At 34.6% G+C, this 25,813-nt stretch overlaps 1 protein-coding gene across 10 annotated transcripts in view; it reads left to right on the forward strand.

The window, feature by feature from the left end:
- Positions 1 to 25,813, forward strand: part of LOC125662722 (uncharacterized) — an 83,719-nt gene that overhangs the window by 54,663 nt on the left and 3,243 nt on the right. For 4 of the 10 annotated variants that reach the window (XM_056152937.1, XM_048895073.2, XM_048895090.2 and 1 more), the window contains exons 2-3: positions 22,912 to 22,975; positions 25,671 to 25,779. In XM_056152937.1, coding sequence (XP_056008912.1) covers positions 22,912 to 22,975; positions 25,671 to 25,779 — 173 coding nt within the window. Of the gene's footprint in view, positions 1 to 3,575; positions 3,638 to 7,854; positions 16,917 to 22,322; positions 22,822 to 22,911; positions 22,976 to 25,670; positions 25,780 to 25,813 lie in introns of those variants that run through there. The other 6 variants (XM_048895107.2, XM_048895068.2, XM_048895060.2 and 3 more) reach the window with 6 other exon arrangements.

Consider the following 25,813-nt stretch of genomic DNA (forward strand, 5'->3'; position numbering starts at 1 on the left):
GCTTGTTGACGTGAGGGCGCGTTGCTTGTTGGCGTGACGGCGTGTTGTGACTAACGCGCAGTCACGCTTTTGCAAATGACCCTATCCGGACACCATACTTAACATAGAATGTACAACACAAGTTACATGACATGGGGTAAAATACGTGATTCTAAATACGTAATTCAATTCTTATAGTAATGATAAATTCATCATATACATGTGCCTTTCTTATGTATGGACACTTTTTTAAGATAATGAATGTATTCCTAATTATCGAAAAGACAAATATGCAGTGAAATTATTATTTTTGTCGGTGACTCGGTCGATAAAATATGTGTTGTTGCATTGTGACGTCATCAGTTTTAGGGATGCGTTATATACAAAAGAACTTATGACCAACTTTACATTCTGGAATTCACCCGTTTATTGTGAGGTTATTCATTCACTCCAATGCAAAATAGTGAATAAATAATGTTCAAAATTGAGTCTCAGAAACGCTTTAATTCATTAATTTTTACAACTAATAACTGTGTGATACAATTTTTAAGATTTGTGACTCTATCGTAAGTTGTTTTGTTAAACAGGCCCCCAGACCACCACAGTGTGGTGATCCTGAAAGTCAGATCACACTCTGTGAATTTAATTAACAGTATCAATACACGGATTATTGATGGGTATATGTATATACGATACATAGGCTCTGCCTGTTGCCCAATCCTGTTGAGTTTCTCAATAAAATATGTTTAAATTATATACGATAAAACACTTCTAATGCCAGTGATCAGAACTAAGACCTCGTAAAGGACGTTTCATTTTATTACATACTAATTGTCATCGTTAATCAATTTGCAAAAATTTTTAATTAAAACTAACAGACTCTACTCAGTGTTATGGTGCAATAACAAAGTTTTACACTCTGTGTGATCGCGTCTTTTGCACCTTATTCCCAGAGAGCTTCCATATTAACCTTTTATACCCCTGTTGAAGTATGCTTTGTATTTTATTTGAATGTGTAAAGCTGACTAAGATATAACAGATGTGGTGATGAGTTTAAATCATTAGATTGTAGAAATCTTTTAGCTATAAACAAATCCCAATGGCATACTTTTGTTTTCTAATGAAGAATGTTCTTAAGTTTTCGCCTCCAAGTTTATTTGGAAAAGGCACTTGTAGCAGAGGAAAGGAGTTGCTGAATTGTTTCCAGTCTCGTCCCTGTTTATTTTAAAAGATTTCATGCAAAAGTATATGCGAAAAAGCTAATTCACTGAAGGGATATTTGTAAGGTTTTTGCTTTTTAAAGATTGTAAAGACATTCGAAGAAATGTCCCTTTATAATCAACATTATAACACCTACTTGCAAATAAATCAGGGTGTTTATTTTTAATTCATGCGTTACATAACATTATATGATATTGATTAACCATCAACAAGAATAATTTATTTTCGATTTAATGACTTTCACTTTAAGTGTTATATAATTACGATACTATTTTACAAAAATCATATTTTCCCAACACGTTTGGTTTGATTTGCGATTTCGTTTTTCACGTAGTCTCCGCTAATCATGTCATTCCGACGAATAGAATTAGATACTATCAATACAGATCAATGGAAAAACAAACGATCTGTTTTCTGACAAAGTGTCATGTGTCGTTTTGTAAATCATTTCAAGAAGAGAACCTGCCATTTTTACTTCATAATCGACTTCCGTTTCCTGATCTCGTGCGATCTCGGTATCGGTATCGTGCAAGTCTTGTTAGCAATCACTGGATGGCGTTTCGTGTTTAGACTTTACGAAGTTTTGTCAATATTATGTCAAAATATCCTTTCGCTTTCGAAACTGATATGGTTGACAACAGATTAAGTATGAACCGTTTTGAGCACGACAATCCTTGGTAACATGAGTTTTTTTCTTCTGCATGATTTGATAAAAACGAACTTCATCGGTCCAGTGTTGGTCCGATATGCAGAACTTCAGTTCTTCGTTTTCCCTTTCTCCGATAACTTCCCCTGATAAATTGCTCCGTCAATTGTTTCGTCCCTCTGATACACAGTTATAATCAATACGATGTCAGAGGACCCTTATCTTCCGGAGCATCGCAAAATTTTCATTTCCGACTTACTTTAATTATTTAAGAGCGAGCGTATTCCGATCAATAGAGAAGCGTGAAAAAACGATCCGTCTCCCGGGATATAAAACAATGCGTCCAAATCCCATTGCAAAATTAAATTCTCGTTTGCTGTCTGAAATTCATCGTACACAATCTAGACTTTCATCCAATCCTTTTACATGCATCCAATTCACTCTTGTTATATTCAAGGCCCCTATATTTGCCTTTAGTGAACACTTTATAACGTTCATATTTACGTAATTAAAATAATGGTGATTAGGCTTTGTATGCAGTAAAAAGTTCCCTCGGTACACGTTTGTAATTAAATTAAGTGCTTCGTATTTTAGAGAGTTGTTCCATAACATATGTAATTCATTTCATCACCTATTTCTTCTATCTAAATCCAGAAGAAAAGTTTTAGTGTCGGGTGGTTAATGCTAGATTTGACATATTCTTCACCAAAGACTGACAAACCTGGAGCCCAGCTGTAGACTACGAAAACAATGCTAATCTCCTCACGGTAGCAGCTGTTGTCTTTGCTCTTTCAATAAATTCGTGGAACAGATTTTTGGATGTGTCTAAGTTTTGAGAGAGAAAAAAACTTTTAATCTTTTGAATATTTTATACTTAATATCTCCATTGATATCAACTGTCACGCACCTTTTCTAGTAGTTAAATATCCTAAGAACTTATTTGTTGGTACTATAGATTAAGGTATATAGTCGTTGAAATTCACATGAGCAATAGTAGTAAGGATACACTTGTTCTAAGTTCTGACAATTATATATTGACACACCGTTGAATAGACAACCCTTAATTCCTCTTCATTTGTATTAGTGTCAGTTTTGTTTAAACACCTTCCTTTCTATAAAGCTAAGACTTTCCCTCTTTATTTGGTATTTCCCAAGTTTGATTACTACCTACCGAAGCAATACCCGCTAATTAAGTTAATGAGGTGATCATGGGTATCGAAGTTCCGGGGACCTACCTGTATTTGGTCAGCAGGTTGATTTCGGGATTATGTCACCCTTCGTACACTCTGTAATACTATAACAATTTGTCATTCCAGCGGGCTTGTCTATAACATGTTGAGTAACTTTTAAGAAGAAGGGGCAGTGATATTCTTTTATTTATTTACACAGCCATTTTTGTCGTGAACTTAACGGACGGTAAGACTTTTTCTCTCCAATGGTTATCAGAATTGGAGATCTTTTTGTGACACGGGTTACTGATTGTTCTAAGGAAACTTTAATGAACTGAAAAGAAATGTGTGACAGTTTGGTTTTGAGCTAGTTCTGTTTACTAATGGAGGACAACAAGATAACGGTGTTATTTTTAAATGAAAAACGGCAATTTCATCGGTGAAGGAATTTCTTTATTAACATTTTTCAATGAGGGTCTTCGAATCCATTGAATTCAGCAGATGATTTAGATCCAGTGTGGACCACGGCGGGTCGTTTTATGGCTTTTTTGTCGTTTTAGAGAGCATAAGTCAACCTTTATCTTCACTCATTCTCATCGTTATGACGCTGACGACAAATGCTGTAAGTAATATTAGTTTTGGTCTTGATACTACAATGCTTTGCAAATTAGTGTCTTGTAATTTACACTTTTATTGTATTTAGATATTGGACAAAACTATAATTTATGATATCATAAATTTGGCTTTGTTAAACCACTTTTTATCCCTTTCACATGAATATGTAAGGCCATCGTTTAATTTGTTTATAATGTTGGCTTTGAAAATTCAAAATCCAGTGGTTGCCTAACGTTAAAGCGTTTTGAGAACTGACCGATATCTTGGGAAGGTAATCCTTTGACATCATATCAGTATTATGTAAGTGTTTTTCATCTACTAATATGCAAAGTAAGTAAACCGATTAAGTAATTCTGAATTAAGACGATAATCCAATCGTACACATGCAGTATGTTTCCTCAAAAGATAAATGATATGCATGAAAATTAATATTTTTCATTCGAAATGCTGCTTTTACGATTAGAAGTCTCGCCACTCACGCTAAGCACAAGTCGTTAACAACTTTGTCGGAAAATAAACTTTTTTTTTTCTATTTAAGTCAGACCAAAAAAAAAAGATATTCAAGGAGTCTAATTCTTCTAATTTATACTACATAAAAGAGGAAGCGTAGTCAAAACAAAATAAATTTTCTTTCGACCCAAGACTCAAGGATAACGAGACAACCTTTATTGAAATGAAATGCAATTAATTTGATAAGAGAGGTCACTTTGAGGGACACTCGGGTTAAATAACCAGGTACACAACAGTGTTTTATCTCCTTTACCATTTTACTCTATTTCCGCCTCTGTATAAACAAAATTTGATACCGCATTTAACCACCAATTTCGAATTTCCTCATATCAGAATATATTTGATTTATTGACATGCAACCAGTACCCATGATCACTGAAATCCCTACAACTTACATGTATATCTGTTAGTGTAAGTAATGCGTACACGTGTAAACAGATACCGCGTTTTGTGGGAGTGTGTATGAATGTGTTTTGATTCTCCTACATAGGTAGCTCTTGGGATCAAAGTAAGAGTTATCGTATGAATCAATGATAACGAAGATTAATTCGGCGATACAAGCATTTTGGGATGTTACATTGAACAGTGGTGTGCTACAGCACAGTGTCAGAGCCTATCCAGTAGTGCATACGGTGTGATGTACAAACAAGACCTATATACCATGTAGTATTCCAATCAGAAACACAGAGAGAGAGCTTGAAAATGACAAACGACAAGAATTCCTGCCGAACTAAAATAATTCTACCAGGAAGACTACGTCATGCATGTCGTCTGCAAAGAGTGCACGAAAGATTATGCCAAAACATGTTGGATTTAGATAACGAGCACCCTGGGATCTGTATTTTAGACAGTTTATAAATGTCACAAGTTCCATTATTTTGTTTATCAGTCTTCTTCATTATAGAGGAACCTTGTCACGGTCTGACCCGAGGACATGGAATACATATAAATATATATGCACTTTTCAACACGTTGGTAGCGTAGTAACGCATGTCATGTTGCCATGTTAAATAATGATCACGACGACCTGACCCTTACTGAAAACTTTCAACGTTTGTACTGTGTGGATGTCAAATTTTACAACCTAATATCACATCATAAAAATCACAATATTGCTAAATTGAGTCAAAATATACACACTCCCAGATCCCACGAAGGGTTTTTAGATGTATTTATGTTTGTAACAGCAGAAGAGCTACCTGCTGTTTCTGTTTATCAGTTATTTGTTTAAGGCCCGTGGGAGCAAACTTCATCAAGCTCACAACGGTATCATGCCAAATTTTAATTGAACACGTGAATGTCAAACAGAGATTCTAAAGTTAATTTAGAACAACGAAAGTGCTTCTAAGTTTTTAATTATCACCTAAAACACCTGCACATTTATAATTGAGTATTCTAGTAGCTTTCTTCCTAGTTTCAAATAAATCAAGGAATGAAAACAATTTCATTATATTACAAGATTAGATGTTTTACGGCATGCCGTAAATCAACTATCCGTGACCATTGAAGTCGTTAAAATTAGAATAATGGGAAAATAAAACAAAAACGATTACCTAAAGCTATATTATTTTATTTCGGCAAGCATAGGATATGACAACACGTGTAAAACTATCAATATCCTCATGTCACAGGCGCTGAAGGTTGATGCGAAGATTGGATGCAAGATTATCCTTAAACGGTTTGAGAACACCTCTAAGCTTTGTTGTCATGGATACAGAAACAATTGTCACTTAGGGACATTTTCTGTGCTGTCTCGTAGAGTAATTGTCCTTTCGATTTTATGCGTTATGAAGGAATCTAATAATGGCATACTATTGAAACTGCACTGATCGATTTTTGTCATTATGATACAATATATTTTGAACAAATGAATAAGATGAATGTAATTAATCTCTGTCATTATGTAAATTAGTTTGTATTTCCATGGCGGCTAATTTGGGAGCAGATAAATTCATTATAAGGAAGAAGGGAAATATTTTGAGATCTGTTCGATAATTAATTACGTGGTCTTCTTAGTTTTCCTTTCTCGTCACTCACAGCTTGAAATATGGGATTACACCTTAAATCTATCAACTTTCTACTCCAACATCCAATTAACAAGTGATAGTTTTCCGGCTTTTTATACATCTTTCTTTAGAATCTATTGGCTTCCAATGTAAATCCGGAAATTAACGTGTCTATCCCAAAATTCGGACTAGATACGGATCGATATCCGATTAAACCCAAGAAGACGATCCATCTTGCTTTTGTCTTGATGGTACAGCCATCCAGCACTAATTAAATTTAGGACTTAGACCTTCTTAGGATGTTATCGATGGCATCCCAAGAGCCCAATCAGATTTGACTATGACTTGTAACTTAATCTTATCTCCGATGTCTTCTTTGAGAAATATCGACCTTTTGTACTTCGTTGCATGTCTCAAAGAAATATTTGACTTGCAACTGCAAGCGCTGTTCAACCTGTGCCCGTTTACATGTGATGACGTTCATTCCTTGTGCTTCAGAACAAAATCAGCACTATGTTTGTCGTTTTCGTAGTTATGTCTGCATGTTCTACACAAGAGGTTTCAGTTTCTAAATACTAGTCCGATTTAATAGATTGGTTTTGGCTTTGAAATGGAGTGCACGGTAAAACGCAATCTTTGCTTGGTCCTTTGTCTTGCGACGAACAAACAAGAGCAATTACAGATTTAGTAGACCGTAACATTTCATATGAATTAGTATTTTCTCAAAGTAAACTCGCACAAACATTACGTCCTTTCCTTTCTTAAATTGCATGTATGTGGTTTGATAAAAACTTACCGAATTCCCTCAGCTTATACACTTACAGTAGTAAAAAAGATACATCACCACAATCTGAAAGCATATTGATGTCAAATGTGCATGTAGGAATTAATTGTGCTTTGTTTACCGTTCTTTGAAATACTGTTTGATGCATGATATTGAATTTTTGTAGCAAACTGAAATTTGTTTGTTAACATTTCTTCGGTAATTCTCACCATTGATTGTTTATAATGGTTTACAAACAAAACTATCTAACAACAATCCTTTTTACCGTGAGTCAGACAATTATCAATATACAGAGTCATTATTTTACCAAGACTTTTTATCAGATGTTCTTGAAAGACATAAATGATCCACAAACGGATAGGAAGACGTGCAAGAGAAGCGGCAAATGTCTACAGGAACTTTTGATGGCGAGAACCAAATGTATATACCGATCTGCATGCGTAATGAGCCACAAAAAAGCAAAACTCACTAAAGTTATTATAATGAACTCATTCTGATGCCAAGGTAGCTATCAAGCATGTTCATCAAAATCATCAAAAATGTCTTTTGAAGCCCAAGGTGCAAAAGATTCTTTTTCTTCAAAGTCTTATCTGTTCCTATCGACAAAGTGTGTTTACATTCAGATGTGATTCGGCATACGCCTATCATGCCGTATGAAACTTTACATTTTTATCTTCTAAATGCTGCATTTCTTCACAAAAGTGAAATGGTCTCAAAAGAGTGATAAAATATTCTCCGGAAAACATGGAAAATTTTGGTAGCAGATAACATTCAGAACAAGTCGCATCGTATCATCCTCGTGCTGTTTTCCCCTGTCCACCCATTAAAAGAAGCAATGCTTAAACACGTACGCTCTCGAGAAATTTAGTGAATTTTGTCTGGTTTGATACAGACACCGAACTGAAAACTAGCCTGTTTCATTACAACCTGTTGACTTCATTTAACTTAACGTGCACAACATAACAAAAATAGGTTGAATACTCTTCTTTTTTTTTTCAAATGAAGTATGATTGACTTTTGTCAAACATTTTCTTTTAATCAGATCGTCTAAACGACTGAACTGTGTTTTCAAGAATTTTGAGAATTTTTGTCGCCATGGAAACAAAATTTATAAAATTTCGGTCTTTACACGTCTTTTGTCATTTGATATATCTATTATGCGATACATTTTTAAAACGTTTCACCTTCAATTGATTGAAGGTAGGAAGTGTTAGCCGCGATAAAAATCAATATGCCAGCGAACGCAGGCTCCTATGATAGGGAGATGTAGAGTCGGAGAAGGTAGCAAGTCTTTTCCAGTACACGGTATCACCGCGGGCTATTGTTTTACTGGTTTTAGTAGCAAAATACAATAAGGACTCTGTTGACGTTTGGTTGAAAGATTAGCTGTAAGACGCAAGGTTTCTTGTCCGTTTGTGAATAGACGCTTTGGAGTATGTGAATTGAATTGGAACGTAAAAATTTGGGTGTAAATGCGGCTTTTCTTATTCGATCCATGAAATACAATAATTTTTCCTTGTTTCAATTTCAAAGGACAGATTCATTTTCAGATTATAATGTTTAGGTCATCTAGTCAACCTTCGGGAATTATATGTGTAAAAGCAATTGACGTGATGTGTGTTTGATTGTGACATAAACGAGCGTTTGTTTGCTTACGATGAATGGTGTATATATATATTTTCCGTTACGCACGTGGTAAAAACGCGAACTGCGGGGAATATGTTTAAGACTGGCAAACGCTCAGAACCCGTTAATAACTAGATAGAAGATGTTAATGTAATTACAAGGATACCGAGTTAGCAGTGTCAGATTGTTTTCTCCTGGGGAGTTTAATATTTAATAGTGTTACATTTGCATACTTTTTCAACATTGTTTCCATGTAAGAGATATGCGGATTCTTGTCAAGTGCGAAGGCAATAATTATTCGAAATAGTGACTACAGAGCGTGAGATGACACCTCCATGATTCACAAGTCCTCTTGTTGATGTTTCAAATATTACGACATCCTTGTTCCGATTTTCGGTCACTTGAACTATGACCTCAACCTTGTTGGGAATAATATAACGTTCTCCTTGTGGAATACAATATTGTGTTGCTGGCTTCATCTTCCTAGGACTTTAAACCCAGTCACTGACAGAGGATTTTTATTAGCGTCTCTAAATACGTTGGCTTTTGACAGCTATGGGTCTCACTGGAAAGATTGAGGTATATATTAAAACTTCCTCTTTTTAATCTAATAGTAAAATGTAACTTGATATGGTGCTTCTAAATCAAAAATAAATATCAGAGGTAAAACATATGTATATAAAGTGTTCTAAACATAATTAGAGTTGGGATAATTCTATTAAATTGTCGTACTGCAAACATGAGTATTGAATAACTGGAAACTAATTGACAAATGTATTGAGAGTTATTTGCAAAGGAAATGTCCTTAGATTATAATCATTTGTGCTCTTCTCAGCTTTTCTAGTATTCTATTCAAAACATAGCCAAAGTTACAGATTCAATTTTCTTTATAAATTCAGCGGTTTCTTTCAGTTGTATTTTACTTGTTTTATTGGTTCTCAGTCTATGGTCTACAGAGTCAAGAGGAAAAAGAAATTAAATTTATTGATTTCGGATGAAAAGTAATTAATTACATTGTGGTATATGATTTGAGAAATTTGCCGTTTCTATCTGCAAACAAATATTAATAGATTATTAATTCTTTTTTTCCAATATCCATTGTTTCGCGATTCAGTGCTTACTACTGTATAGTAATAAAGATTAATGGGGGTTTTGATACAGAACTTATTCTTTGTCTTTCCTTCATGTTTCGTCTATAATCTGTAGTCGTGCACAACCATAAATAATTGTTCACTTTACATTTCGGTGTCCTCCTCGATGATATTTAAGGCTCCGTACCACAATGCCTGCCTCATTACTTGTAATTTAGATAACGTTACGCCAAAGTAAAAGTCGATTGAAAAAATGATTTGGAGGCTACATCGTGTCTTTTTTGGTTAGATAGACGGGCCTGATGGAATTATGATCGATTTCGCGCTACTCGTTGTCCGCGAGGGATTATTGAAGGAAAGGTTCATCTTTGCACGGTTCCACTATCAAAAAAAAAAGTCTAACGCGGAAAAACAAGAATGTAGTTGCAAGAAAAAGATTGTCATAGAAACCAACTTAATAAGGGAGTATTAAGAGAAGGAAGTAGACTGATATCATTTACATTAAGCATTTGCAAAAAGAAAATGTTTTAAAGTAAGAAACAAAACATGCCATAATCTAAAAAGTTTTATGATTTTTTTTAAAATGCACATTTCAGTCTTAAGTATGATGTAAATGAGGATTTATTTATCGCATAGTGTCATATTTTGGGAACGATATGCTCATCTTTCAGCTTAAATCAATGAGTTTCAGCATAAAGGGTTCTGTCGATCTCTTATCGGTCTTCTGTTTTCCGATATATTACTTAGATACACCGTCACCCCTGGCGTTTTATTGTTTTCTGATTGCCCTTTCCTCTCTCACTAGAATACATGTAACCCTGCATTGGTTCGAAATATTCAGGATTTTTACATACTAGTATATTTTAACGCATGCATCTGAACATGTTGCATCTATATTTATTTATACATTTCTGACAACTCTGACACTAAATGCATTTACACCACGACTTGTCGTCATTCTATCATAATAAAATTCCAACGAGCAGTGTTGTAGCAATTATAACTAAACAATGAAAGCATTTTCTTAGCAATTTACTGATTCTGGGGATCTAGTCTGACACGTTGTTTTGTATGATTTGTAGTCTATCGCTTCTTCTATAGTTCTCGACAAACAGAAGGGGGAAAAAATCGATTTTCAAATATTTTTGACAAGGGAGAAAACTTATATAATTGCATATAAGGTATTATTTTCAACAGGTAAACCGAACAATAGGTACACCGGTTCAGCTGTCCGGAAGTGTGTAATAACTACTCTCGGACTTGTAAAGATAAGTTGACATTCCATCAGACTCAAAATGTGTCTCAAAATACACGTATATAGCCTCGGGTGTCTGGTGTGCTTAGTCACTATAGATACTATGTCTGTTTATCTAAATATACAAGTTTCTCTGAGATCTGTAAAATCAACCAAGTAAGAAATGAGGTTCACATAAAAACGGAGATAAATACCACCGCATGTGCTGCTTTTTTACAATTTATAGATCATACCACGTTTTCAATTTGCTGAACCAGTTGGAGTGATTTTGATCTTTTCGTATATACTTGTGATTAGCACGGGAATTCATCTTTATTCAAATCTTAAATTTCTGAATAAGAATGTGGAGAAAAATATACTTGAAGTGACAAATAGTTGATAGAAGGTGTATGCACTCATATTGGCGACGAGAAAATATGAAAGTGATTTTAGAATAATCTTGTAAATCAAACTTTTGTTTTCAAATCGTTATATTGAAAAGGCGCTTCAGGAAATTGAAGTTGGGTAAGAGGTATTTTGAAGATGCATTCTATGTATAAAAAAGGAAATCATCAATATTACTAATTGTATCATATTCATTTTCACACACACATACACTTAAAATAGATTAACGTTAGAACAGGTAGGACTATTTATTACAATGGGTCACAAACCACCAGAAGGATAGAGGTTTTTTCTTTAAATCCTTGGCGACAGACATTAGTCAGACGTGTGGGGGTAGAGAAGTTTATCTGAATTCAAAACATTTTATTTTGAATATCCAAGGCTACACCTGTACACACAGGAAATCATTCGCCTTGATAAAGTATTTGTGTTGGTCATAAAGTTCGGCAAAATCCACCTTTCTTTTAAAACTCTGTTACCATGCGAGGTGATTTGCCTTTGTGAGGAGTAAGAGAGCTTTAAAAGCTCGTGTAACCGGGTATAATGAAACGTTTCCATAACGACACAAGTTCAATTATTGATGTTCATCCAAGCCCAAAATTCTCAACTTATGGGGCCCTGCAAGGGCTAGCTGCAATTCAATGAATTTATTGAAAAAAAAATGATTAAAAATAATGAAAATTGAGATGCGTAACAGATTATTGTGGAAATTAGATGAAGAAATCTTTTTAGATCTTTCTTTCAGGGGATCAGCATTGACATATCTATGATAGTATATATAAAGGATGAGTCATATTCTGATCCCCAGTCCCCATTCACGTTGGACGATCTCCTGTCTGCCTCGCTCCTTAAATCTCGTGTTGATCAAGCCCCTCTCTTTCAACTTGTGATTTGGTCCCCCCCCCCCCATACTTTCTCATTTCTACCCCAGTCCAGCGTTCTTTATACGTCACTCACCTTTTACAGATCAAATTATGGATGTAATTAAGACCATGAAGGTATTTAACTTCTCTATTGCATTAGGAGTCTTTAGAGTTCAGTAACATTTGTGACCATTTTTAAACTGTTAGTTTATCGATCACCACAATTGATCTTGATGGCGGATATTTACAAAAGTTTGAGTTGTTTGAATTCCTTAGGAAGTCTCTCCTTAGTAGGGCTGTATAAGCCATTGATACTGAATTCAAAAGACTATTAAATGTGCTTGAGAAAGTGAAACAAAAAAATGAAACATGCACCAGCTGTCGACTTTGAATTGTGTTCTATGCTACTCGTAATAAGAACCACAAAAAGCTTTTTAAAATCTTCATGTCCTTCGTGTATAACTGTATCCTTACACGCTGTATATCTAACGTCTGCACCCTCCTCAACGATTCGGAACCCCTCTCTTGTATTGTGTGACTCCAATAACGAATTTATGAAGGGTAGCGAATACTCGCCTCTCACTGGTGTCAACAATACCAAAAAGTCGACATCTAATTCCTCGTTTAAAAATTGTCTCATTGTTGGTATTTGTCATGATGTATCACGGGGATCAATGTACCTTACTCGTGTACCCACAGTGAAAGGCCCAGACAGGACTGGTCTTATGTTAGTGATATAGGTGCGTTTTAAAATTGGAGGGAATTTATTAATTGAACGACGACACAGAATGATCAGTCTCTGTAACACAAGGAAAAACATCGAAAGATTTGACTTTTGTAAGAAGATGAAGGTAAACTATCTCAGACATGTTTAATGTTAAAGATTTCACGTAACTGGTTCTTTCTGTAAGTTGATGAAGGGTAACCATCATGCATGTATATGTGTGTAATACAGGTGTAAAATAACCCGGTCATCGTGTAGAATCACGACCAATCGTTCCTGTAGAATTTCAAGTTAATCGTCTCTTGGATTTTCATTTGTGTTTTCTGAAGTGATCATTGTATATAAAATATTATATATAAAATATTAGCAGACCACCCATCTGTAAATGTTAAGAAGATCGACAGAGTTATCTCCCTCGTATCGTGGATCACGCTTGTTTTAAAAGCATGTGTAAAAACAAAACCAGATAAGACACAAATTTATTTTCTTTGTTTTAGTTTAGAAACCGTAAGAACTCGACGGAAAAACAAACGAAATGCACACAACGATACCATCTCCAATGTCCATTAAATAGAATAAACAATAATCTTCTGATGGGCTGATATGACCAAAAAGTTCTAAGCGCGGCTTACTACGGGAGATCACTCTAATATCCTTCGTTTGAATACAAGAGTTATCTTCTCATACACTCAGCACCATCAGCAATCGATGTTGCACAGATGTGTTTTCCAGGTGATCTGTAATTATGCCGTGATCAAGAGAGTCAGGAATAAATGTTAAGGAATATAGATTGGTAATACACGTGACAAAATCTGAGACCAGAGTATGTTTTCACCCATTGGAAAATATTCTGATGCATTGTAATCAGGTAGTCAGGTATGTCACGTGATAATGGGTCATGTAATGAGAAAAAAATAAATATTTTCTGATGTTGACAAGAGATATATGTTCAGGTTATGCATACATGATATGCACATATAGGTCTATATAGAAATAGCCATTTATGTCGCGCCGATATAAAATATTTTGACATCTGCTGTCTGGGTTATTTATATAAAGCCATAATGAGACAGTAAAAATAAATGTCAATAATTTCGAAATTGTCCTGGACTAAGTACAGTGCATTATTAGTACACCTATACAAATTAGAGAGTAAACATTTTACACAGAATATTGACAAAGCAGGAAATGAATAATAAAGATTTAAAAAGTAAATTTTAAAAAAAAATAAAAAAATGAAATCGAAGTCTAAAAACTTCACTCTTTTTTTTCTGTTCTGTAATTCCGGATCTTAAATACACTTGTTGTAAAACTCAGGTATATTGACTATATAGCTGTCGCCATCGAAATGTAAAACACAGGTGCATTGACTACCTGTCCCCACCGATATATTTGTATACATTAACTATATTTCCCCGCAATTGTAAAATTGTTAATCGATGGATTCGTATGTCTTTTATTCTTATGATGAGAGCCTGTAAAACAACATTGTTGTAACAGATGTGCTGAATATCTTACTTGGATTAAAAATTGTGTTCATTGCCCGTTTCCCCGTGTATTCGAACTCCAGTTGTAATTGGGCTCCAGTGCCTCTTATCTTTTAAATAACGTTGCCATGGAAATTTTTTCTCTGAAATAACGAGAAAACGTCTGAATTTGTTATTTTGATTTTCTCAAAGAGGCTGGATATAAGTGTAAAAAAAATTCCTCTGTTTAGTGTTTGTTAGTTATTAGGGATCTCCGATTGATACATGCGTCAGACAAAACCTCATTCTTTCTGGAATATTGTGCGCTGAGAATTTTGCGAAGCTATAAAACGAAAGACTGTGGTAAACAAATGATTGAATTTAAATGTGCTACATCGACTATATATTAGAAGAAAACAAATAGACCTTTTCATATTTAAAAGTAACATCAAAAGGACAACTACATTACTCGCACATAACTGTATCCTCGGAAAGGTGAAGTTAAATCCCAGGCCGTGTTTACTTTTTGGTTGTCATGTTTACAAATGACTAAAAATATGACTTGCCTTTTTATTTAGGAAAATTTAACTTTATCAACCCGCGCCATTCGTCATTGTTCTCTAATCAGTTGAAATATTCACCTCAGAAATTACGAGGGAGTACCAGGGAAGAGTGTACATGCCGTTAAAGTGATACTTCAAACTTCTCAGCAGAGGGAGGAGTTTAGCGCATTCTCTGTGTGACAGCTGAAGATTACATACGTTTAACCGAATCATTGTGACATGGTGTCTACTTAAAATATATAATAAAAACTTCCCAAGTTCTGGCGATTTTGAAAAGGTGGCATCAGTTTTCTCCTCCGCCATTTTCGATAGTTATCTCCTAGTTCTCCGGTTGCAGCGGGGTCTCAAGTGCTTGTTTCACTAACCGGAGTGCGTGTCCAATTTATACAGGGTGTTAGAGTGGATGCATGAATTTTCACTATGTTGGGATCCCGTTGTTCTAATATAATATGTGACACGGGTGATATCTCGGATTCGGTAGGTATTCTATTTATATATAAAGGAAAATGTTCTCATCATTACCATATTCCCAGCTGAGTATACAGTTTAGGAGAATTTGATTATTCCGCGGACTGAAGTGGCGGAATCAGGTGGTTTCTGTATCGGCTAATTCTCCTCTATTGAATTTTCTGTTTTCGGTCTCGAAGACCTTTGAAGGATGTTTTTTCATTCTTCTCTCGAGAGGAACAATAACACACTTGAAGTCAATATTGGTGATTTTTCAAAGACAATTATCTCGCGGTCCGCGCTATCGGCATCATCTGTGGTAACTAGTGCTCGTTCCCTGCAACGATATTAGTCAATATTCTTTCTAAACCAGTGTTCTGTTTCCCTGAAAATTGCAAATTAATTTGGTAAAAGTTTCCGATGTTGGAAAAAGTGGTTGTTTGGGAATTTTATATTGCTCTCCTTGATCCTGGAAGAATAAGTTTATTGAGTAAGTGTCCAACGCTTTGGGGAGTATTTTGATGAAATTGGTATTTCACACGATAGTTTGATCAGAAAAGGCTATACAAACACTTTTTTGTTGCGTCAAAATATGCTATGAATCCTCCTGTATCGAATAATTCACCTTCTTCGTTATTGCATTTATGTGAGACTGGTCGCAGATGTTTCAGGAAAATTTTATATTCACATTTTTCGTATATTGGAAATCTTTATTTTAAGCCACTTTGCGCCGATAGTTGGATAAGAAACGTCGCTGCCTGCTAATTGCGGCATTAATTTAGGAGGTTTCGAATTTCAAAGTCTTGGAAAACAGGAGAAATGTTTTTTTTATTTGTCTTCTCGATAATTATTACCAAGGTGACGAGAGGCGTTAATTATATCGATTTTCTGCAAAACTTCTAGGAACTAGATAAATTCGAAATGACAGATAGACGAAAAGATTAATTTAAGCCGTTTATACATCTGTACGATCTACGTCTGGGATCTGGTTTTTGGGCATTAATTAAGACCGGCCAGTCCACATCGATCCAGGAGGCCGAGCCTGGATGAGATATTGTATCGAACGCTTTCGGGAGAAAAAAAAAACACCACCAAGACTTGTGTGACTCAAGACTGATTTCTTTGGAAGTCCAGGAATAGATCCCGGCGCGCACTGCGGATGAATGCCGGAACAACTGACGGAGATAATTTGCCGATTGAAAAGTATACAATCATATTAGTGGAAATTGTTGCGATTTAAAGAGAACTTGTAAAGAGCCTTGAGAATAGTGTTTTTGTGATCCTTTTTAAACCGAACTTATAGCTAACTATTGAAATATTATTACCTACTGACATGCGCAAACGTACCTTGTACAATCATCCGAATTCTGTTTATTGTATTGATACATAACAGAGTATGTCACAGGACTGACATTTGGAAAGTTTTATTCATATCAGGAAACAATAGCTTTTCTTTTGGATAATTTGATGGGTTTGACATTCGTATCATTGTGTGATGTGTTAGAGAGGATTAAACATGTCTATCAGTAACTGTGGACAAGTGATCTGCCATACACCGGTCACTGTCGTAAGTACCCCACGACACTACACTCCTCTCCCTATAAGTTTTAATTTGCGTTTCCGGTGGATCACGATTTCTTTCACGGGTTTGCCATCAATAATTAATTCTATTCATTGTTTTGAGTTTCCTGTAAAAATCCGTGTTTGTGAATATAAATGACTGTTGCAGATTGAGAAAAACAATTTTAATTCGTTGTGTTTTTGGAATTACCTCCTTGACAATACTGAGATTGTTTCGTTCAAGTATCTTGACATCCACTTCGCAAGCGCTGCTGAAGTGTGCTTAGAAAGCACGAGCATGGAAGAAGGGCTTTCTAACTGTCAAAATTGATTACAACTATCTGAAATGAGATTCTCGTGTTTCTCTCTCTCTCCCTCTCTTTCCTCTCTTTCTTTCTTCCTACCTTTGTCTCTCTCAACCTATTGTAAATTCTAACGTCGGTTTAAAGTAAGGTATATTTTAACACTTCTGTGAATTACACAGATTTTGGCATTCTTTATTTGAATGCACATTGTGTGTATATATATAGAGTTTCCGCAGTAAATTACCCACTTCATAATCACACAATTTTGGTGCCTACCTGTATAAAGTGTTATGAAAGAAGATTGAATTACTTGTAGAAATGTAAATATGGTCTTTTGTATCATTCAAGTTCTTGACACAAGTCCTATTACGGGCCTCTGTTTGAAAGGTTGTACTTGGGGTTCTTATGTTAACATAAGCGACAATTTGCCGATTGTAAGTTCTGTAGCTTATTTGAAAATTAAATATCCCAGGTACTAATTGTGAATCAATATTGGTCAAGGAAGATGAAATCACACACCCATATTCCAATTAAACATACAAATTTTCCCCTTAAACCAATACTCTGATTAAATGTTTTCCCTGTCAACGGGAATTAGGGCAGGTTGTTATTGAACAGTTTCGACTTTTTCACGATTTTACCTCCACTTTTTCTTTCTACAAAAATATAAGTATAGGGTAATATTTAAACAGATTAAATCTCTATTAACTCAACAAACGATCTGCAAACCTTAAAGAACATGGCCCACGAACCATGAAAAATGGCCTAGTCTAGGATATTGATAATTTCTGTATATAATAATCTTCGGGATATAGGCTTTCTAGAAATGTTTTTCTTTTTTTCATATATTCTATACTTTTTTGTTAATATGACGTTGAATATTGTGGTATTTAATGTTAAAAAATTAACATTTCGGGATACACGTCACAACAATAAACCTCCAATGACCATGTACAATGTACATGAACCTATAAATCTCTAAATATATCAAGTTATATGCACTCAAATAGCTAGAATGGCTTATTCAATGATCATAATAAGCATTTTTGACCAAATTTGGGAAATAGAAATAAGAAATATTTTGGAAATGATGTTCAAAGCCGTGATTGTTCAACTTTACTTTTAAATTATTTTTACTTGAATTTTAAAATACTGAAATAAGAAGAATAAATATAGTATGTAGTTTATTTACATGGTGAAAGAAGTGAATCATTGGAACAATTCTGTTTCATATCATATTCCATAGTTTTGAGGGTTTTTTTTTTGTTTTCTCTATTATTATTATTATTTTTTTTTTAGTATTAAAACGACCGAGTATCGAAAGCAATGGTAACGAAATAAGTTGACACCGCGTCTCGTCAAAACATGTTCAATTCGAATTTACTCGGAATTACACGTTCAACGAGCATTTGCTGTGAAACCTGATTAAAGGAAAATTACTGTAGACACCTAATAGTAAGTATCAAATGATCTTTTTGTTACATGTACATGTAGATTTCATAGCGTGAATAATAACAACACAACACCGATATAGGGGATCAGAGTCAGTATATTATTGACTCTGAAAATACGATTTGATAAATGATACTGTATAAATTTTACTGTATTTATCTTGATCAATAATTGTATATTCCTATACGTATTAATCATGTAAAGATACTGAGGTCTTTTAACCTACAATTTTTTTAAATGTTTGTGCAATACATTATTGACTGACAGAACGTAATTCATGAGCTGTGATCTAAAAATCTTCCAGGCATTAATATAGATTTGAATAGAATTACATCTAGATACATATTTGAAATAGGATATATCCTAAGGCACTGTAGTTTTAAATTGTTTGGATTATATTGCATTTACATGTAATGTATACATGCTTGTAAATGCCACAGAATGAGAAATAATCTAAATTGGCCTATTTTCATAATGTTCCCAAAATAGAAGTATCATGTACATCTATACAGGAAGTAACATTTACAAATCATGTTTGTTGTTTGTTATTTGCCAGTTAAGTATCATAATGATAATACTAGTAGTTCATAATAAGTAATTATTCTGCTAAAATCAAATACCCTTTTTATTGTCAACAAATACAACACTGGTAGAAAGGTTATAAAGCTTTTATCTAGCACAAGTTTCCATATTCTACAGGTTTACATATGTCAGCAAGTCCTCAAAAGCAGCTTTAGGGGTTCCCAGGAGATTCTGATGCTCACTGTTAGACTTTCACTGTCGTCAAAATCCAACCTTATTTTCTCTTTTCTCAAAACTTCAGCTCTCAAAAACTTGTTTTGATTAATTATGTCACTCCTGTTTTGTTGAACATGGTGTTGTCAGCAATAGGTTCAAGTTCTTCTATGTCTTGTTGTAGGTGATTTGTACAGAAGCGAGCCCCGGCAGGAATGATGGCCTCTTTTGAAATAAGATTTCATGCCTTACTCCTACTGGGACTACAACTAACTTTGGACCTGGTCACTCGCAGATACAGCATGAAGTGTGCCCTCTTGATGTACATGGGGATGGGAGTGATACAGAAGGGGGACTAATTGGAAGAACTGCTGCTGCTGCTGGTGGTGCTGGACTGTCTTGAATCTGTTGCCTAACCGACTTGATATTCTTCTGTTTAATATGGGAGCAACACACACACTCTGGCATATATTGCACAGAAAATCATGATCAGATGGTGCCCTCCCTATCAGAGTGGTGATCACTGACCTATATTTCTTTGAAATCCTGGATCTGTGTTTTGGTTTTACTCTCCATGGACAGTTGAAACAGAGAAAGAATTAGGGACCACTCCTTGGCATATCTGAAATATTTATGTCATATACATGTAATTAAAATATACAATTTGGGTTGGATGAAAATCTTATCTTCATGTTAAAACCCATTAGCCTAGGTTATTTTTCCTAAAATCTCATTATAAATCAATTAACTTGTTAATTAATGCTTGGTGAATCAATTGATAAATTGTATTCAAAAACTTGGAATTATTTTTTTTCCACTAATAAACTGAAAATGTGTATCTTCAAATGTTTTGTTGATTAATGTCAGTGTGACATATAGAGGGGGTATGGGGTTTACAACAATGTATATTACATGGTTAATTTATTTCTATTATGTAGTCCATGTAAATTTCTGTGGAAACGAGGAAGTTATCTATATTTGGTCTTTCCTATCCCGGGGTAGGAAAGACCGAATATAAATAACCCCCTCGTTTCCACGGAAATTAAGTCCATGAGAGCCTGAAATCTCCCAACCTGGGTCTGTTTAATGGACCCTTCCAAAGTCCTTTTTTAAGGAAAAAGTAAACCATTTTCCTAATCCAAAAAGAAAACTGGTGCAAAAACCATGCACATCTCCATACATGAAATAATATAAATAATAGAAAAATTATCAGTAGTATTGTAATACATTTTCGGGGGGATGGGGGTTTGCCGTTTCACCTTTATAGATTGTTTTTTTTTTCCTAACATTTAAAACATATCTTTTCAATATCAATTTTGTCTATAGCACAAAATAAAAATTCTAAAATCAATTAAAGCGTTTGATTTTCGTGTGTATATATAAAACAAAACGAAAGAAAAAAACTAGGATCCTCCACTAGTAAACTATGTTTTCCATTTAGAGTTATTACCCTTCAATCGAAAAAAAGTAAATATAATTAAGAGAATACTCTACATTTCAACACAAGTTATGTCAAATATTATTTAACAAGATATATTTTGATATGTATTTAAATTGACCTACTTCATTAAAAACAAACTTTCTGTGTGTTTTTGTAGGTGTCTTTCCACGTATATACAAGGGACTTATGAATTTACGAACTTAAATAGTTAAAATTGAAAACAAAACGAAAATTTTTATCTCCGTTCGATGTATAAATATTGAGCGTTCAAACGACAAGTACAAATGTAAAATAGAAGAGCTTACAGCCGTGTTTGACATTGCCGTAATATTCGGACATTTGTAAATGTAACACGTTGCTACAAATTTACAGTTATGATTGACAGACTTAATATTTTATAAGAAACTTTGAACTGTAGCCTATATTAATTAAACGTAGATCTACATAATTTGTAAAAATTATGAGAACCAATGGACAAATTCATACGATAGATCATACTGTCTGAATATATATCGCACATCTCCATGCGTAATACATGTGTACATGCTGGGCCTGTGTAATTGAAATGTTTACTGGGGTATTCCTAGAGAGAATGTTCTATCGTTAAAATGATAATGTCCTACGGCACCGATTGTGGTGAGGGCCTGTCCCGAGACACAGATTATTCTAACTAGGGTATTCCGTATGGCCGAATAAGTTTGTACTGTACGTTTGATTCGAACATTCATTCTGTTTCGAACAATATAATTTTTAAAGTAACAAAAGGTAGGGAAATCGGTACTTTTAAAGCCATCGGAACGGACTTCGGAATCAAACATACACGATAGGTTAACCCCCCCCCCCCCCCCCCCGTACCTTTTTACCATAGGCCATGACTCTCATATTTACTCGTTTAGATATTGATTTTTTATTTTAAAAAATATATAACAACATAAAAACTCACCTCTTTGCTGTTTCTTTTTGAGTCTTATCAACTGTGTTAGGTGTATGTATTGACTTCCTTGGAATCTGACGTTTCCAGACGACACTTTTGTTATTTTTTTTTTTTTTTCGACATGGCCGCATTGCTTACGAGTTAATTTTTTTGATGGAAAGTGTTAATCTAACTTTGCATTTTAATTTTAGTTTACAAAATTGAGTCGTGAGTAATGCGGCCCATGTGAATTTATAGACTGAAGTTGGCAAATTTATGCGATTTTCCCGGAAAACGTGAAACTGCGGTAGGTTTGGGCATTTACTTGAGTGCTTTAAACATCCGGTGTGAGGAAACGATTGCGCAATACAACTTGGCTCATGTTATGGATAAAAAATATAATCTTAGATTTATTCTAAAGTGTTCTTTAATTTTTCCAAATTTGGTAGGCCAAAAATGGCATATTGTGGGTCATGTTCTTTGATGTCTTCATTTTCATACATGATCAGTTGCAAGCCAGTCTGTTCCTGTAAAGCATATTTTAAATTTTAAAAAATTGGGGAAAAAAATAAATTAAGCTATTAGGTATATAACATCCTATAAATTATCGACTTTTTATCATGGGACAAAAGTATGTAGACGTTTTACCTTTTAATTTCTTTATCATGAACATCTCTGTAACATGTGCTTCCAGTATGTACATGTATATAAGTTTTATTCTATTGGTATGATAAATTTTATTACAAAGTTTAAAGATCAGAAAAAAGGCAAGCACAAAAAAAGACCCAGCTAATCAAGAAGAGAGTCTATAAATTAAAGAGAGTAAAAAAAAAATGAGACCCGGCTAATCAAGAAGAGAGAGAGTGGATAATCAGACGTTTAAATGATCTTACTCATTAGTCATTCAAACTAAAAGCATCTTTGTATTTTAAAGGAGCAACAATGCTAAGCCGATATTAGGGAGATAAACGGGCAGGGTTTTGTGGTAAAACTGGTTCAAGTTTGAACAAATGCTTCGATCTACGTGCCGAAATTAATTCTGTTACTAATTTCGACAGCCACGATGGTGTGTATTTTGAAACATGCTTCGAATTCAAATACTTTTGGGTATGATTTTAGTCGTTTGATAATAATAGCAAAATTTCTTTTCTTTCAGTTTGGTTCTAATAACGGGAAAACCTCGTCGAAATGTTCTAAAGACACAACATATTGTCCGTCTGGTAAGTTATATCTAAATATTCTTATTCTCACTAATAAATATAACATTCATTATTCAGTGAGAACTAATTAGCGGATCTTTGTCAAACCTAGAATTCACTTTGAATATGAAAAATCGATGATGTACTAATTTAATTATTTATCATAACATTCTGTGAAACACCACAGTGTTCTGCAGCTTCAGACAGAACTCCCGATGGGTGAACATTTACATTATATATGAATATTTCGCGATTTGAGGCAGAAATATATTGAAACCACTTTCCGATTCTCATAAAATTGAGACTATATGCATTTTATCGACGATAAAATAGCACAAATCAGCAGAAGTAACAAATCTATCTCCGCAGCAAACGGAAGCCTTAATCTTGGAAGTGACTTCTAAGAGCTGGAAAAGACAGGCTTGCCACTGGGCAACGTAAACCGTGGAAATCAATACATAAGGCCCCGTTTGTTTCTCTTGCAATGTCAGTTTCATTATTCCGTAATGAACGACCGGAGCTAATTTCCAATATCTATTTTTCCTGACTCCAAGAAGCGGAATGCAATGATCACAGCAATTAAACTTTTCCTACAGACGATCTCAAGAGGCGTAGAGCATTGATAGTTTCTCCGATATAACACTCTTGACACAGGAGAACATTAATTGAAACATGTTTAATTGATACAGGAAGGGGCGCTGTGGTAGATATTCCCATCATATGGGTTGCATAGAAATTTGCTATAAACCAGATTATATTGAATTGATCAGCATGATTGGTGCTTCAGTGTACTTGAGTAAGGCCGCTCAGAATTGACCACGACAAATTGCATTATTCAGAGAGAGAATTAGTTTATATGTAAATGAAGCCCTAGACCAGCCATATTTTAAAGTGATCGTCGTACTATTTGATCCATATGTTTAGGGAATAGGTTTTCAGGATTCCGGATATGAAGCAACATGTTGCTCTGTATTCTGATAACTGGTTCCTGCATGTTTCATATTGTTGCACAAATTTTGTTTGACTTCTATCATTCTTTTAAAAGGTTAAGACCCCTTTGAAATAACGCTGGAAAGTCAAGTATGCATCACGAATACGCACTCTTTTCTTCCTGCACGGTCTTAAGCGTTTTGATGTCTACGTAAATCAAAATATGTAACCAAGAGATATTATAACAAGAGATTAGCTTTTATTCCGACCATAGTTTACAAAGAAACATCAAATATACTATTATAAGTCTGCTTCAGGTAAAGTCCAGCGTTGCATACAAATAAAAGTATGTAAAATCTCTTTTACTTGTCATGTGACTATGATAGTCTGGCCCCGCCCACCCACGCTGTCAGAATCTCCTGACTACATGTAACTCCTAGAGAGTCCCTAAACAATGGACAGGAAGTGACGTATAAATACCAGAGATTACGCCAAAGCTTAGGCTTAGATGTGTTCTCCGAGATCAAAAATGTTAAGTTCTGGACAATGGGGTAGTGGGAGATTTGTTGTAGCTTGGGGAAATAAGATAATGTCCTTGATTACTCTCTGACTCCTTGATGTAGTTTGAATTCAGTTCTGCTGGAAGAATCTTAAATCCGCATTAATTCTAACCTTTTCGATGAAAAAGAAAAGAAAATTAATTTATTCTACAACAAAGGTAATCAACAGCAAACAATGAAACTGGTCGATCTCGGGACTTACTATCAACAGAAAACTTTACATTTGAATTGTAAATTTTTATGTTTGCTTTATAGATTTAAGAAAAATATAATCTTCACTACTTGATAATGAAATATAGTCGATTTTTATTTTGAAATAGGGACTTCTTAAAATAGAACTGTGAGTATACATATACCCGGGTATTATTGCTTTCTTTTAGTTAGAGTTCATCTGTAACGGGATACAATGTATATATGAATAAAGGAGAAATGAACAACGTGGAAGTATATGTTAGTCTACCGGTCCCCATTCACAGACATGATGAAAGTCACACTTGGTCTATAGTTGTCTATTAGCAAAACACATAGTGAATTTCATATTGATATTTTCCAATTGCTAATTCCAAATGTAATTTTTTGTGCAAAGGGCTGTAAGTCTTGTGAAAGTGGGTCAACGATTAAACCATCAGAATCCTTCACAGCAAGTTTTCGTATAAACATTTCAAAGCACAGGGGCTAAGCCCGTTTTGGGCCCGAACTCTGTGATACCATAAATATAGAGTATCACAGAGTTCGGGCCCAAAACGGGCTTAGCCCCTGTGTTTCAAAGCATGCCTGAAAAGAGGTTTTATATGAAGGGGTTTATATCTCGTAAAATTATGTCAGTCGTACGGAAAGTGGATTTTCACTGGACTAAATCGATACCTAAATTATATTTGTCAGTCATACATCAAGCTGTAAATTATCATAGAAATGGAAACTGTTAAACATATCAATGTATTTTAAAATATTATATTGCTTCATTATCATTATATGATAACTATACCTGTATGACCTTGACCATGTATTTGTATGGAGAGGGCTTATATAGGCAACGCCTGTTGTCCAATCCTTTTATGTATTATACATAATAAAATATTGTTTAAATTACAAAGAATAGAAGACCTATAATCTCTGACGATTTCGCCTATACTAAAACTAAGAAATCCTAAAATTCGAACCAGAGACGACAGTTCTGAAATTGCACCAAGAAACTCCTATATTATGGAACTCTATTTTTGTTGTAGGTCATTATTATGAGGCCTGTGCCCAGGATAAAGGTGCCCGCTGTGTTCAGTGCGACTCCAGGTCCTATCAGCCCGACAGAAATGGACCACTGGACAAATGTAAAACAAAGTAGGTCGTCAGTGCAGAGTCTTCTCCGTCATGT

The sequence above is a fragment of the Ostrea edulis genome, chromosome 1, assembly GCF_947568905.1.
Source record: "Ostrea edulis chromosome 1, xbOstEdul1.1, whole genome shotgun sequence".
NCBI lineage: Eukaryota > Metazoa > Mollusca > Bivalvia > Ostreida > Ostreidae > Ostrea > Ostrea edulis.